Source organism: Narcine bancroftii, chromosome 11 (genome assembly GCF_036971445.1).
Source record: "Narcine bancroftii isolate sNarBan1 chromosome 11, sNarBan1.hap1, whole genome shotgun sequence".
Lineage (NCBI taxonomy): Eukaryota > Metazoa > Chordata > Chondrichthyes > Torpediniformes > Narcinidae > Narcine > Narcine bancroftii.
The window spans coordinates 64,475,511-64,492,450 of record NC_091479.1 but is presented as its reverse complement, the minus strand read 5'-3'; the positions used below and the strand labels follow the sequence as shown (position 1 = coordinate 64,492,450).

General features: G+C 41.3%; 1 protein-coding gene across 1 annotated transcript in view; it reads left to right on the top strand.

The window, feature by feature from the left end:
- Window positions 1-3,198, top strand: part of svopl (SVOP-like) — a 107,800-nt gene extending 104,602 nt beyond the window's left edge. The window contains exons 15-16 of the mRNA XM_069902606.1: window positions 1,677-1,790; window positions 2,846-3,198. Of these exons, the coding sequence (XP_069758707.1) occupies window positions 1,677-1,790; window positions 2,846-2,875 (144 nt within the window). The 3' untranslated portion in view covers window positions 2,876-3,198. The remainder of the gene's footprint in view (window positions 1-1,676; window positions 1,791-2,845) is intronic.
- Window positions 3,199-16,940: the final 13,742 nt, after the last annotated feature.

Below are 16,940 nucleotides of genomic sequence, written 5' to 3'. Positions count from 1 at the left end.
AGCATCTTTTTCTTGTACTGATACCATCTTTTCTTAATTTGTTTAATTTCTAAATATCTCTCCAGGTAGAGAAATTCCAGAGCTTCACTGTCCTCTGGGTGAAGACATTTCTCCTCATTTCTGTCTTGAATGACTGACTCCTTATTTTGACACAGTGACCTCCAAGTCATCCCTACCAAAAAAAGCATTATCCCAATAAATACCCTGACAGGGCACGTAAAAATTTTGTACATTTCAATGAGATCATCCCTTGTAATTCCAAACCCACATCCCTTGAATCGATCTGGTGAACTTTGCTACATATTCATTGTTACTTCGAGGTAACAGACGTGCTCAGTATTCCGAAGTTGGCTTCACTCAAGCTCGATATAATTCCTCTCACAATACCATGCCATTTAGCCACAAGAGGCTGCCTAAGGGAATCCGGAGGGAAACAACAGCAGGAACTGAGCAGGTCAGGCAGCAGCCACACAAAGAAATGGTCGATATTTCAGGGGCAGATCCTGCATCAGGACTGAGAGTGGAAAAGGGGAGAAAGACTGTATAAAATGGGACTTCAGCCCCATTAATGTGAACTCTGGTTCCTCTCCTGGTCAGTGGTCAGTTCCTTAATCTTACTGATGTGGAAAGAGAGGCTGTTATCTTGCCACTAGAATTTTGGAGGTATTTGAAAGATGAGTACAGGTGCACAATTCTTTATCCGGACATCTAAAACTGGAAAGCTCCAAAATCCGGCAAGTGGGGAGAGAGGCGGCAGTGCGAGTCGGATGGGTGAGAGACCGGCAACGTGAGTCAGGTGGCCGAGAGACCGATAGAGCGAGTCGGGCGGGCAAGGGACCGGCAGCGCGAGTCAGACGGGTGAAGGGGAAGATCGGCAGCGCGAGTCAGGAGGGTGAGGGGGAGAGACCGGCAGCGTGAGTCTGGCAGGTGAGGGGGGTTGGGGGGAGACGGCAGGGCGACTAGAAAGGGGTGGGGGTGGATACCGCAGCACAATTCAGGTGGGCTTAAATCTGGCTTTCCAAAATCTGGAAAAATCCGAAATTCGGAACACGCTGACCCCCAAGGGTTCCGGATAAAGGATCATGTACCTGTATTACCATAATTTAACGAATTAGGGTGTTTGGATGAACCCGAGCATTTGGTTTCCAAATGTCGTCTTTTGTTTCCTAAGTATACAAGTTAATCTTGTTTAGAGAGAGGGGTTTGATTAATGGGGGGGGGGGGAAAGGAGGTTCTTTTTTTCCCTTTTTGTTTTCTTTTAAGATATTTTGTAAAAGAGGTTTGATTGAGAGGAGTGCACACAATTTACACTATGTAAGGAATATTTGAGAAGTACAAGTTATCTGTCTTTTATATTTTCATCTATGTATTGGATTAATATGTGTCTCTTTTTTTGTGAAATACAATAAAGATATTTTAAAAAGAAAGATGAATGCCACCATCATATACAACATTGACTCTGGTTCTGACAAGAAGTCTGGAGTAACTCCGCTTCTCTTCTTTCCAAATATTCCCTGACTTGCTGAATGTTTCCAGCATTTTCTGCTTTTATTTCCTATTTCCAGAATTTTATTAAATTAATTGATTACCTTCCATCACCCTTGGTGTCTTTTTAATGCTGACCTTGTGAACTGATTAGTGCAATCTCTCTCACGTGTAATGTTTTGTCCATTCAGGTCCTACTAACCTCGTGGCCCATTGTTGCCCTCTGCCTCTTCAGTGCTGTGTGCATTACCTGTTCTATTTTGGCCTTCACCCTTCCAATTGAGACCAAAGGACGGGAAATGCAGGTGAGATTCTGATCAAGCTATACCCAAAAAGGCCCTTGGTGAAGAGTGATTAGAACCTGGCATCCACAATGGGCCAGAATTTGACAAATGCAATGATAAAGGAGAGCCGCAGTGATGGAGAAATTTGCAGAGCCTTTGGAAGAATTTAAACACAAGAATAGGAAAACCAGAGCAGGCCCGTCAGGACAGTGTGTACCAGCAACATCCCATTGACATAGAATAGATTTTAGTTCTCCAATCTGTTTACAAAGCCATTAATGGACTAACCCCCTCCTACATCACTGATCGTCCTAACACCCTACTCCACTTCAATGCCCCTCAGATCAACCAATTTAGGACACTTGGTTTTTATGTGCTCCAATCACAAATTCAGGGGAGATTGTGCCTTCATTATTGCAGCTCCCAAACTGTAGAACAACATTCCTCCACCACCCACACCCCCATCAAATCAGCCCCTTCCTTTAATTCTTAAATCCAAGCAGAAGTTGTATTTTTATTCACAAATATTTGGAAGTGTTGGTTTCCATGTTGTATGTACAATTCTGAACCTCAGGAACTTATTTTATACTGCACTTTAAATAGATGCTTAAGTTAAAATGTAATTTATGATCTGTACAGCACTTTGGTCAATGTGAGTTGTCTTAAATGTGCTATATAAATAAACTAAACATTACATTTTATTCTCCCCACATTCTCATAAACTCAGTCACTAGGGAAAACTTACTATGGCCCGTTAACATATCAACCCATACACCTTTGGGCGGGAACCAGAGGAAACCCACACAGGCCAAGGGAGAATATATAAACTCCACACGGGCAGCATCCAGAATTGAACCCAGTGGTTCTACTAGCTGCACACTGCACCACACATTGGTACAAAATAGGTTTCTGGCAGCTGAGCTATGGATGAGATAAGTTTACAATGATGCGGAAGCGTTACAATACCTAAAGTTTAAAGGGACTAAAGGAGAGATGTGAATTCAGCCATAGATGAAGTAAGGCTGGTGATTTTGCATTTTTGCATTAAAATAGAGTCACTTTCCTTTATTTTATAGGAGATCAAACCAGTTCCTAATGGACTTTGAATGCAATCCTGGAGCGAATGTTTGTTGGAGCAGAGGAAAACAAATCTTTAATCTGGGCACTTTTTGGGACACCTACACTAGTGTGAGTCATTTGCTGGACTGTATGATTGGCATGGTATGCACGAACACAGGATCGACTGCAAGTACATCTCATTGTCTCACCATCTTCAAGTGTCCTTTTTCATCAGTGGTCTTTGACAATGGCGCATTGAAAGAGATGCAATCTGGGGGATACGTACTCTATTGTCTGTGCTCAGGAGTTCATTCCACACCACAAGATATGGAATAAAGTAAAAATAAAGAAGAGAAACTGAGAAACAAAATTATTTCCAATTCCTAGAAGTGACGCCTCAACAGTCGTTGGATGAGCTCTAAAACATTCTTCTAACACAGAGAGAGTAATCAAACTTCTGCTTCTAGACATGGTCTTGCTGCCTTTATACTTTTATAAGAATTGCTGTTAACTTTTAATTTATTCAACACATAATGTGGGCCAGTCCTCTGGTGAAAAGTTCTTTCTATCTGTCTTCATCCCTTCTCTTGAAGACTGTGTCATAATCTTCACCTTCCATCCTCCTTTACTATTGAAAATTGTGTCCCTTATTAAATCTCGATACCTTGTGCATGTCACCCTTCCTGCTTCATGTCGTATTGAAATCAATAATGGATTGTCTTTTTTTCCACAAGTGCTCAAGACTGCAACTTCCTTACTTCACGGAGTATTTGCTTCTTCTTAGAAGCTACTGACTTATAAAATATGGATTCATTGCCCAAATTGATTACATTCTTCTGTCCTATGCTTGTATGGTCTAATTACTGCTTCTATGAAGGGATGAGTTCTTAGCCCTGAGATGCTCCAGAGTGATTTTAAAACAGAATTATTGTCACTTTAACTACTCCAATATTCTAAAGCTGCATGTTCCAGCTCAGACACTCAATGTGTCCAAGTCGATGATTTGCAAGCGATGCCTGAATTTGTTGCAAAAAGGCCAATCTGTAGTTGGGTTGAGGATTTTCCTGGGTTCTATCATTCAGAAGTTCGACATCTCTTGCAAGAAAATCTCATGCCCACATAAGAACAAAGGGAAAGAAAGCAGGGTTAGGCTATTCAACCTTTCAAGTCAGTTCTGCCATTCATCAAGGGCACAGCTGATCTTCCACATCAGCTCCATTTTCTTGCACTGATCCCCATATCCCTTAATTTGTTAACGTAAAGAAATCTATCATTCCCCATTTAAATGACTGTGTGAGGAAATTTCTCCTCAAATCAATCCTAAATGGCTTACCCCTTATCTTAAGATTGTGGCCCATTGCTCTAGACTTCTCAGCCAGGGGAAACATTTCTCATTTTGTCAAGCCGGATAAGAACTTTGTAAGTTAGAATAAGATCTCTCAGTCTTCTAAATTCCAAAGGAAATAAAATTCCTCCATTCAATCTTCCTGCATATTGCAAACCTCTTATCTTGAATTTCTGGTCAGTCAAATGAACTAACAGAAATATTGCAATGTGTAGGCCCACATTCTCTGTAATGAGAGGCCCAGTCGGGGAATTATTCTTTAAAGTCGGAATGTCAACATCTGTTAATGAGAGTGCAGCAGGAAAATGGGCCTTCCGTTTAACATCCACGCTGACCAAGTTGGGACGTTAAACTAGATCCATTCTCTGAATTTTGTCCATTTCCTTTCCATCTTTCTGGTCGAACATTGTGATTGTACCTCCTTCCTCTGGCAGTTTGTTCCAGAAAAGGTTGCTCCTCAAGTCCTTCTTAAATCTCTCTCCTCTCACCTTAAACAATGTATGCCCCTTCTGTAAACTTCTACTCTGGGAAAGACTGTGGCCATTCACTTTAGCCATGACCTTTATGATTTTATAAATCTCCATAAAGTTACCTTCAGCCTTCTATGCTCGAAAAAATAAATACCCAGCCTATTCACCCTTTCTCTATAACTCAAACCTCCCAGTCCCAGCAATATCTGAGGGCATATTGTTTGCATCCTTTCCAACTGATTGATATCCTTGCTTATCCCTGCCAATCAGAACTGCCACAGCACCCCAGGTTTGATCCAAGTGGAGCCCTGTACAACTACAGGGTCCCAACCTTTGTACAGAAATCTGTCCAGTGAAAACAAGGATGCCAAGTACCTTCTGTACCAATGCAAAAATAAAATAAACCCCAGTGAGTTTTGGAAAACATGGGTCCAAATTCATTCATTCCTCCCAAAAATGGTGCATTCATCAGATGACAATATATTTGTGCACTTCACTCCAAGAAAGTGCAAGTTAAAGTCAGGATTTATTTTAATTTAGGAATGATTATCATATCCTCCATTTTGTAGGAATTTTAGTATTGGTTAATATCAGTTTACAATAAACTTTTGATAATGCTTACAAATATTAAATCGATTTTATGATAATGAAATTTAAATGCATTAAAATCGTTTTCAGTTGCCAACTTGCAGCTGAATTTATTGTGAATTGTTTTTGAGAATTTCATTTCTTATTAGCTTCAAGCCCATCATCTATCTTTTACCATTTATAAATTTCCATCTATAATGCGTATTTATTCCCAGCACATGTAGCATATGAGCTCCATCAACTCACCACACCACTATTACCTAACAGTTCCATTAACTTCTCTTTCCTCATTGCACTGAAACTATTTCTTTTCCTGCTACTTATTCCTTTCTAGAGACAAAGAATCCCACTGCAGAGAAACAGGCTCTTTTTTGTCCCATGCTGAGTACTAATATATGAATCCCATTTACTGCCACCAGCTGCATAATCTTCTAAGCTTTGGCCATTCAAATGTTAATCGAGATAGATTCTTAAATGTGAGAATCTCAAGGCTTTTTTGTGGTGCAAGGCTGCATTAAAGCCAGCTCAACGAATAAAAAAGGTGGATTTACCTTTCTAATAGAGAAAGGCAATAGGCTAATCCAGCATTGCTTTCATACTGAGCAGCGTTGGGAGCTGACCTACGGAGTTGAGGGAGGCAGGGCAAGTGATGCAGTAACATCACTCATCGCCGTGACATCAAACGTGCACGCCAAGAAGGGAAAGTGACCTATACCCGAAATCACAACCAAAGAGTAGGTAAGAACGCTGGTGGAGATCTGTACAAGCAGTCTTAGAACTCAGGTAAATCTCCTGTGCAACGTAATTAGCTATATAACTGTACAATGTGCACATACGGGATTTAAAAAATCGCGTTCCTGAGTCGTGGTCTGACGACATCACCATGATGTCGTCAGCCCGCCCCCGCCGCAGGCGCTTTCAGCAGCGTTAACTTCATGGAGGAGACGGAGAGAGTTGCTCCACCTCTGAGTGTACCCCTCTAGGTGGATCGGAGTTTGCCTGCTGAATCCGCCCTCGACTCTTTCAAGAAGGTAAGTGAAGTGTTGTAAAGGGGGAGAATGTCTGCCTTTAACATTCACTTTTTTTCCCCACTTTAAAGAGGCCTCTGTCTCTACCACTCTCTCTCAAGCAAAGTGTTACAGGTTACAAGCACCCTCTGGGTGAAAAGAAATTCTCCTCACATCTTCTCTAAATCTCCTATTCATAACCTCAAGCCCATGCCCTCTGGTCTTTGACAGCAGGTGCAGTTGTAAAATGTTACTCATTATCTATTCGACCTGTGCCTTTCACAATATTGGATATATCAGTCAGGTCCTCCTAAGCTTTCTTTACTCCAAGGAAAACAACTGCCTCTCCTCAAGAATGAATCGTTTCTGTATCCTCTCTAATGCAATCACATTCTTCTTGTAATGTGGTTACTTGACTGGAGGACGAAACTTAAGCTGGTGGCGGGAGTGAATTCAAACTCTCCTTTCAACAGTGCAAAGGTAACATTCTGTTGATTTGAAAAATTGTCCTTCTCATTCCACACTAGTTCTGTAGTAAGTTATCATAAATCAAAGTCTGGAGTTAATGTCAAAACTTTTTGTTTTGGGAACAAAAAAGTACTGGGTCATGTCATCAGGGTTAAACTTTTCTTCTATATTTAATGACATATAAGGCACCCCCCATTTAGCAGGGAATATTAAGAAATTTTTAGTGTACTTATGGGCAGGCATTTAATATTATTGAAATATGTAGCAATAGTATGTAATGCAGAAACAAAAAACTTGGACATGCCACTAGGACAACAGGAAAAATCTTTTTAATGGCTTGGTTCAGCATCATGCTGAAGAAGATTGAAAAGAGGGTTGGTGCGAGAACACAGCCTTGCTTCACGCCATTGTTAATGGAGAAGGGTTCAGAGAGCTCATTGCTGTATCTGACCCGACCTTGTTGGTTTTCGTGCAGTTGGATAATCATGTTGAGGAACTTTGGGGGACATCCGATGCGCTCTAGTATTTGCCAAAGCCCTTTCCTGCTCACGGTGTCGAAGGCTTTGGTGAGGTCAACAAAGGTGATGTAGAGTCCTTTGTTTTGTTCTCTGCACTTTTCTTGGAGCTGTCTGAGGGCAAAGACCATGTCAGTGGTTCCTCTGTTTGCGCGAAAGCCGCACTGTGATTCTGGGAGAATATTCTCAGCGACACTAGGTATTATTCTATTTAGTAGAATCCTAGCGAAGATTTTGCCTGCAATGGAGAGCAACGTGATTCCCCTGTAGTTTGAGCAGTCTGATTTCTCGCCTTTGTTTTTGTACAGGGTGATGATGGTGGCATCACGAAGATCCTGAGGCAGTTTACCTTGGTCCCAACAAAGCTTGAAAAACTCATGCAGTTTGGCATGCAGAGTTTTGCCGCCAGCCTTCCAGACTTCTGGGGGGATTCCATCCATACCTGCTGCTTTGCCACTTTTCAGTTGTTCGATTGCCTTATATGTCTCATCCAGGGTGGGAACCTCATCCAGCTCTAGCCTTAGGGGCTGTTGAGGGAGCTGGAGCAGGGCGGAATCTTGGACTGAGCGGTTGGTACTGAAAAGAGATTGGAAGTGTTCTGACCATCGGTTGAGGATGGAGATCTTGTCGCTGAGGAGGACTTTGCCGTCTGAGCTGCGCAGCGGGCTTTGGACTTGGGGTGAGGGGCCGTACACAGCCTTTAGAGCCTCGTAGAAACCCCTGAAGTCGCCAATGTCCGCGCTGAGCTGTGTTCGTTTGGCGAGGCTAGTCCACCACTCATTTTGGATCTCCCGGAGTTTGCGCTGAAGATGGCTGCATGCGCGACGGAAGGCTTGTTTCTTCTCTGGACAGGACGGCTTTGTAAGGTGAGCCTGGTGGGCAGCTCGCTTCTTTGCCAGCAGCTCCTGGATTTCCTGGCTGTTTTCGTCAAACCAGTCCTTGTTTTTCCTGGAGGAGAAGCCCAGTACCTCTTCAGTGGATTGCAGTATGGTAGCCTTCAACTGATCCCAGAGGGTTTCAGGGGACGGGTCCGTGAGGCGGGTTGCAACGTCGAGCTTTGCTTTGAGGTTTGCCTGGAAGTTTCCTCTCGCTTCGTCTGACTGCAGTTTTCCAACATTGAACCTCTTTCTGGGGGCTTTATTGTTCCTGGGTTTTGGCTTGAAGTGAAGGTTGAGCTTGCAGCGAACCAGCCGGTGGTCAGTGTGGCATTCCGCGCTAGGCATGACCCTGGTGTGGAGCACATCTTGTTTGTCACTTTCTCGCACCAGGATGTAGTCCAGGAGGTGCCAGTGTTTGGATCGGGGATGCATCCAGGTGGTCTTAAGGCTGTCCCTCTGCTGAAAAAGGGTGTTTGTAATGACAAGCCGCTGTTCTGCGCAGAGCTCCAACAGGAGGCGCCCATTGTCGTTGCACTTGCCGACGCCATGCTTGCCCAGGATTCCTGGCCAGGTTTCTGAGTCTTTGCCGACACGAGCGTTGAAGTCGCCCAGGATGACAACCTTGTCGGCTGTAGGGGTACGTTGGATGAGGTTGCGCAGGTCGGTGTAGAACTTGTTCTTTTCTGCTGGTTCCGCCTGGAGGGTTGGAGCATTAGTACTGCTGTAATTTACAAATGAAAGCAAAATCAGCTTAGTTGCAACAGAAAACATTTTATAAAAACAAACAAACTGCCGCTGTCAGTCCCCGCACTGGTCCTGCAGCCTTGCTCTCTACTGGCGACCCACTGACCCTCTCTCTCCTGGCAGCCCATTGTTGGTCCCCACACTGGTCCCACTGCCCCACTTTCTCTGGGGGTGGGAGGAACAAGCAGGGTGGTGGGATCAGTGTGGGGGTTGGTGGCGGGCTGTCAGGGTGGGGGCAGAGGGGGGGTGGGATCATTGTGAAGACTGGTGGCAGGCTATTGGGGGAGCGTGGCAGTGGGATCAATGCGGGGACTGGTGACGGGCTGTCGGGGCGGGCGGGGCAGCAGGACCAGTGTGGGGACCAACAGTGGCCGCCAGGAGAGTCTCCTGACAGCCTGCCACCAGTCCCCACACTGATCCCACCGTGCACTCCTGCCAATAGCCCCCCAACGATAGACGGCGGTGATGATAGTGAGTCATGCAGCGACGATAATCACTATTATCACCCTAATTTCACTTCACACATAAGATCCGGGTGTTATTTTTGAGCCATTTTTTTGGGAAAACACCATAATTCTTTAAAAATCTTTTTCAAGTTCTGGAGGAATAGACTCTGCGAATTGACTGGTTTTGCATGGGTGACAATTCTTTTGCTGGTCTCCAGAGTCCAAGTTAAAGTTTATTGTCACGTGTACCAAGGTTCAATGAGAAAGCTTGTTTTGTGAGCAGTCCAGCTCGGTAACCCATATATGGTACATAAATTAAAGCACATTAGAGAGTACAGAATCACAGACTGATATAACTTAGATCAGGGCAAAGGTAACATTGTTTTACTAGTGTGAGGTTATTTTGGAAGTCTGATTTTTCTTTCTTTCTTTGGCTTGGCTTTGCGGACGAAGATTTATGGAGGGGTAAATGTCCACGTCAGCTGCAGGCTCGTTTGTGGCTGACAAGTCCAATGCGGGACAGGCAGACACGGTTGCAGCGGTTGCAGGGGAAAATTGGTTGGTTGGGGTTGGGTGTTGGGTTTTTCCTCCTTTGTCTTTTGTCAGTGAGGTGGGCTCTGCGGTCTTCTTCCAAGGAGATTGCTGCCCGCCGAACTGTGAGGCGCCAAGATGCACGGTTTGAGGCGATATCAGCCCACTGGCGGTGGTCAATGTGGCAGGCACAAAGAGATTTCTTTCGGCAGTCCTTGTACCTCTTCTTTGGTGCACCTCTGACACGATGGCCAGTGGAGAAATCGCCATATAACACAATCTTGGGAAGGCGATGGTCCTCCATTCCGGCTCCGAATCACGGGTCCTCTACCGGCATCACCTACGGCTCCTAGAACGCTTCCACCAGCGTTGTCTCCGCTCCATCCTCAACATTCATTGGAGCGACTTCATCCCTAACATCGAAGTACTCGAGATGGCAGAGGCCGACAGCATCGAATCCACGCTGTTGAAGATCCAACTGCGCTGGGTAAGTCACGTCTCCAGAATGGAGGACCATCGCCTTCCCAAGATCGTGTTATATGGAAGTCTGATAATGATGGGAGAAAAACCTGTCCTTGAATCTGGCAGTGCCTAATCTGGAGTTTCTAGGGAAAGGATTTTAAAGGGAATATAGTAGTGATGGTTGGGATCATTCAAAATGATGTATCAGTCAGGAAACTGACTGTGGAAATTTAAAAACATGGCAGATGCAGGAAATTTGAAACAAAATCAGAAATAGTTAAAAACACTCAGCAGGTTGGGCAACATCTGTGGAGAGGCCAGGGTTCTTTCATTAGCACTGGGAATAGAGTGAAACTAATCTGTGAATGCTTCAAGCATTTTCTATTTTCATAGCTGCAAGTGAAATACAGGTAAACAAATGTCCATGGGAACTTCCAGTGGCTCAGGCGTTATCATGCAAAAAGGCAAACTTTCCTGTTTTGGTCAGTAAGTGGAGGAGAATTTAAAGATTACACCAAAATTAAAACTCTGATGAAGGCCACCAACCTGAAACATTAACTCTGCTTCTCTTTCTATGGGAACCCATTAATTTGATGGGTTCTTCCAAGCTCTTTATCTCATTTCCAACATCTACAATATATGTGGTCATTAGTTTTGACATGAACTAATAGTAAAAATAGAAAAACTATGAACTGTAGAGATACAAAGATATTTGGTCTCCAAGTACAATATTTTTTAGATTAAATTTAAACATACAGCACGGTAACAGGCCATTTCAGCCCACGAGTTTGTGCCTCCCAATTTACACCCAATTAACTTACACTCCCAGTACATTTTGAAAGGTACAAATCTCAAAGGTGCAAATAACAATCAAAAATATTAATGAAATACTGGCCTATAAGAGGGATTTAAAACACTTTGATCATCAGTTTCATTGACCTTTGGTCAGATCAAACTTGGAAAATGACTATAAGTCACAGATGTTGCATTGGAGAATGTATAGAACTATGTTACCAGATTTATACCAAGCATACAACCTAACTGAGGTAATTTAATGATGGAAATGTCTTGTAAACCTGATTCATCAGTCTTTTCCTGTGATCTTTTGATGTAAAAATCTTGTTTTCTTGCTTTCCTTGTTTGCTCCTGCCCTGAGCAGGGTTGACAATCAAAGATGTTGGTCAATATAGTGCCCAAGTACGATTATTTGGTAGTATAGTGGTACAGCTACTGCTGTTTCATAATGTCACATACCTGGTTTCCAAAATTTTATAAGAAATTATACCATTGGAATCTTTGAAGGATGGAGATAAATAGTTGAATATTTGTCACAAATTATTTTGCCACAATTAAATATAGAAGAGAAGACTAAATTAACAAATCCTTTCACGGTTACAGAAATACATGATATATTGATGTCTTTACCAAACAATAAGGCTCCAGGGGAAAATGGTTTCTCTCTGGAGTTTTATAAAGAATTTAAAGGGCTTTTGATTCCTATATTTATGGGATTCTTAGACCAAATGGAAGATCTTTGTGATTTACCAGAGTCATTTAAAACTGCATTAATAACAGTTATGCCAAAAAAAGGGAAGGACCCTTTGCTTCCAACTTCATATAGGCCAATTTCATTTTTGAATACAAATTAAAAAATTTTGTCTAAAGTAATAGCTAATAGATTTGCTAAATGTTTACCTAAATTGATCAATATGGACTATTTTATCAAAAATAGATCAGCTAATAATATTGTTAGATTTTTAAGTTTGTTAATATGGCACAGAAAAGAAAAATACCATCAGTAGCTTTGGCTTTAGATGCAGAAAAAGTATTTGACAGATTAGAATGGGACTATTTATTTAAAGTATTGAAGGATTTTGAAATTTCAATAAATTTTATAAACTGGATAAGAGCATTATATAATTGCCCAAAGGCTAGAGTAATTACAAATAAACAAATAATATCAGTCTTCTTTATTGGAAAGATCACAGAACCTTTAGCAGAGGTGATTAGAAGAGATAATGAGATTGAGTGTTTTAAGATAAATAATAAAGAACATAAAAGTAGCCTTTTTGCAGATGATGTAATATTATATCTCACAAACCATGGAAGTTCATTAGAAAAAAGTAAATGTTTGACTGGCTGAGTATGGGTTAATAGCAGGTTATAAGGTAAATATTGATAAAAGTGAAGTAATGTCAATGATTAAGATAGATTACATTCAAGTTAAGAAAATGACAAAATTTAAATGGCAGAACGAGGCGGTTAAATATCTAGCAATTAATATTGTTAAGAATTTAAACAATCTATTCAAATTAAATTATATACCTCTACTGAAGAAAATTAAAGACTTAACAAGATGGAAAGATTTGACAATTTCTTTAATAGGAAGGATAAATTGTGTGAAGATAAATATTTTTCCCAGAATACAATACTTATTTCAATCATTACCAATTTTTGTACCAATAATGTTTATTCAGGATTTAAATAAAAGTGTAAGAAGATTTATTTGGCAAGACAAAATGCCCAGGATGGCATTGGAAAAATTAGCATGGAAATATGATCAGGTGAGACTACAAGTGCCGAATTTAAAAAAATTACTTTAAAGCAGCTCAACCTAGATTTTTGTCCTCTTGTAACCAGACTGATGAAAAGACAGACAGCGTGGGTACAAATTGAAATGAGTAAAATAGGAGAAGATAATTCTGAGCATATTTTGTATAAATGGCATGAAGAACTATCGAAAGGGCAAATAGATACACCAATTCTGAAGCATATACTCAAAGTATGGAATGGGAATGAAGAATTATCAATTGGCTAGAATGTTATTAAAGCAAAATCCTTTGATTCCCTTTACAGTTATTAATGCTTATTTTGACATTCGGTATAATTGTGGAATAAAAACGATAAAGGATTTTTTTGGATTCTGTTTTTTTGACTTTTGACCAATTGAAAGATAAGTATAATATTCTTATTATCAACTTAAATCATATTCAAAAAGAATAGGGACAAATTTTAAATTAGCAGATCAAAGTCAATTTGAATATTCAATAACGGATATGCTTATTGAAAGATTATATATATATATATATATATATATATATATATATATTTATATATATAAAATTGCAATAAACTATGCATAAATAGGATTTTTTTGAAATCTAAATTGAGATGGGAAAGAGGTTTAAATACACAAATTAAAGAAGTATCGTCAAAATTATGTCATGAAAGTGTAACTAATACAATTATTGTCAGATACCAAATAGTACAATTTAGTTTTTTTACTTCAATTATATTATACTCCATACAAATTACATGGAATTAATTCAAATTGTTCTGATAAATGTTTTAGATGTAATAAAGAAGTAGGAACTTTTCTCCATGCAGTTTGGCAATGTGAAAAAGTAGGACATTTTTAGGAAGATACAAGTATCTTATTGGGACGAGTTATGAAAGTGCAAGTTTTGAAAGATCCCAAAATATTTCTATTAGAGATATCTTTGATTTGAAGTTAGATATTTATCAGAAGTTTTTAACTGTAGTCATAGCAAAGAAATGTATCACCATAATGTGGAAATTAGACAATAATGTGGGGTTGAATAAATGGCAAAAAGAACCTACTAAATTGTATATCTTAGAGAAAATAACCTATAATTTATGGAATCAACCAGAAAAATTTGATAAGATTTGTAAACCTTATATGGATTTTATTGCTGTGACTTCATCTACTCTGTCTGCCATTCCTGCTCCAACTCACCTTAGTTAATTCAAGGTTCAAGATCACTATGTAAATCTGAAATAGAATCAATGAAGGATATATGATTATCATGCAGCTTTCTTTTCTTTTCTTCTATCTTTCCCACTTTTCTGGGGAGCGAGGGGGAGGGTAGGGGGAAAATATGAAAAGATGTATTCTTTTTACATTGTGGTTTTTCATTATCCTTTATGATATGGATAAATACTGTACTTGTATTGATGCAAATGAAAAATAAAATTTACAGAAAAAAGATAACTAGTTTCCATTTTGACCTGATGTGCTGTGTGTGTGGAGTTTGCAGATCCTCCTAGATGTGAGAAAGACTTGCACATTGATATTGTAATTTATCCTTGGCATTTATGAATGCCTGTAGTAGTACCAAAGTTGGGCAAGGAGTGGTTGAGAATATGGGGAGAAAAAAATGGATTAATGTTGAATGAGTTAAGTGGGTGGTTGATGGGTGGTTGATGGTCGATAACCCACTCTTTGAGCTGAAGGGCCTGTTTCTATGCCATTTTTTTCTGTGACTCTATTACTGAACACAATCACTCACTTATCCAAGTGAAATCAGATGGCATTCTTCCTATGGCTGGGACCCTTACCCATTGCAGAGGCATCCCTATCAGGCACTTGTTTGCGATCAGTGTCTACTAATCAAGTTCAACTTCATTATTGTCTGACCGTACATAATTAACTAAATGAAACAGCATTTCTCCTGATTACAGTGCACACATATACAATACCCAGAACATAATAATCACACATATTGTGTGTGTGTGTGTGTGTGTGTGTGTGTGTGTGTAGAAAAAGTTTGGGAAATCACTGTTTTAATCGTCGCTAATTGACTTGTTATGTGCGCAATTTCAGAGCTCCGAAGGAAATGGGTCAATGACCATTTTTCTCAAGCAAAATATTTCAGTAACAATTGGGTCTAGAGCAGTGGTTCTCAACCTTCCCTTCCCACCCACTTTAAGCAATCCCTTACTAATCACAGAGCACCAATGGCATCGGGATTACTTAAGGTTGTGTGTGAGTTGAAAGAAAAAGTTTGAAAGCCACTGGTCTAGAATAAGTAGAATTGCATGAAATTACCTCTGCCTGCTGTAAGGAAGACAAGGAGTTGCTATTAGTGTGACCCAGTTCCCCTTAGAGTAAGAGTGAAAGAGAACCAAAAGAGAACCCCTTTAGAGTCATTAAGTGTCCGTGGATTCGAGTCCAGTGCTCCCACAGCCTCTGCAGATGCAGAGACTCCTGTTTGGTTCCTCAGCAACCCAAGCTCCAGATCCAACCCTCTGACGTGATCAGGCCCAAGGTCCAAGGCCCTTTGGGAGCCCATCTTGCCCTCAGCATCCTCTAGAATCCCAACGCTGATACCTGGTTTCCATGAGCCAGTATCCAGCAGCCCACAGTTCATGTAAATCCCCTGACTGCGACTCACCCGCAGCCTGTGTGAGTGCCTCATCCGCTGAGTCCTTCACTGCTCCGCAACTGTGGCCACCATCCTATAGGGTCGTGTCCTCTGCCTTTCCTTCTCGATGGGGTGTTCTCCTTATTTCTGGTGCTCTGCATCCCTCAGATTCTGGAACCCCTCATGGCCGCTGCTGAGCACAGACCTAGGACAATTTGACACCCATATTTTGGCATTGGACATTTTGGCCCTCATAATTTGGCGCCCACAATTTTGCACTGGACATTTTGGCACCCACAGTTTGAAGCTGGTCATTTTGTCGCTGGGCATTTTGGCCCGCCGCCCTTCTCATTGTCTGCTGGCCAACTCCATCCCACTAATTGCACTGTGACAGCATGCAACTGGTGGGGCTGTCACAGGGCTTCCGGTGGGGCTGTCAGCGCGTGGCTGGCAGGGCTGTCACAGGGTGGCCAGCGGGGCTGTCAGTGCATGGTCAGAGGGGGCATCAGTGGACGACTGGCAAGGCTATCAACACGTAGCCCACAAAGCTGTCACAGGGCATCCTGTGGGGTTGTCAGTGCATGACCGGTGGGGCTGTCACAGGACAGCCGGTGGACCTGTCAGCGCACAGCTGACAGTTCAGAGACCTTTTGGAATTTATTGCTATACTTATTAAATAATCACTTATTATTACAAATAAAATAATCTAACCCTCCCCTGACAAATGTTTCTGAAATGCCGCAACACCGGGCGTGGCCAGGCCAGCGCCAAAATATGGGCGCTAAAATATCTGAAGAGCTATGAAAGGTTTTTTTTGCCAAAATGTCACGTGCCAAAATGTCCAATACTGCTTGGACACAGACCCTGCAGTTTCAGGATTTTAAAATAAAACCTGCCGGCTCTTTTAACAGTCTGTTTAAAGTTGGTGCTGATCCATTGACATTAGGACTGGTCATTTGAACACTTTGGAGTAGCGCGGTGTCTCTGGTTTCCACTCATCTGGGTCCACACCAGTAGCAGCTCTGCCATGACAGCCGCTCTGGCAGCACCTCCATTTTTATTTATCTTGGTCAATTATTCTCCTGAATACCAACCAAAGCTTCATGAACTTTGGAGATAAATTAACTGAAAAATTATGGGATGCAATAATTGCCCTGAGTATAGGGGGGTTAGCAAAATAACTACAAAGTAAACTTGATGAATGAGCCTACTTTTCTAAAATTCAATTGGCTAAATTTTTTACTCCAATGTTTCTTCGCAATGTGACAGGTGCAGGTCTGAAGAGGTTACTCTGTACCACATGTTCTGGTCTTGCACTTCTCTTTCCCTTTTCTGGGAATTTATAAGATTATTCAAATTTTTTTGTACCTTATCTTTTGTCCTTACTGTAAATTTGAGACCAAATCCCTTAATTGACTTAAATTGAACAGTCTATCAATCCCATGTAATCTCCTTTTCTTCCCTTATTGCTAGATGGGAAGATGTTGTCCCTC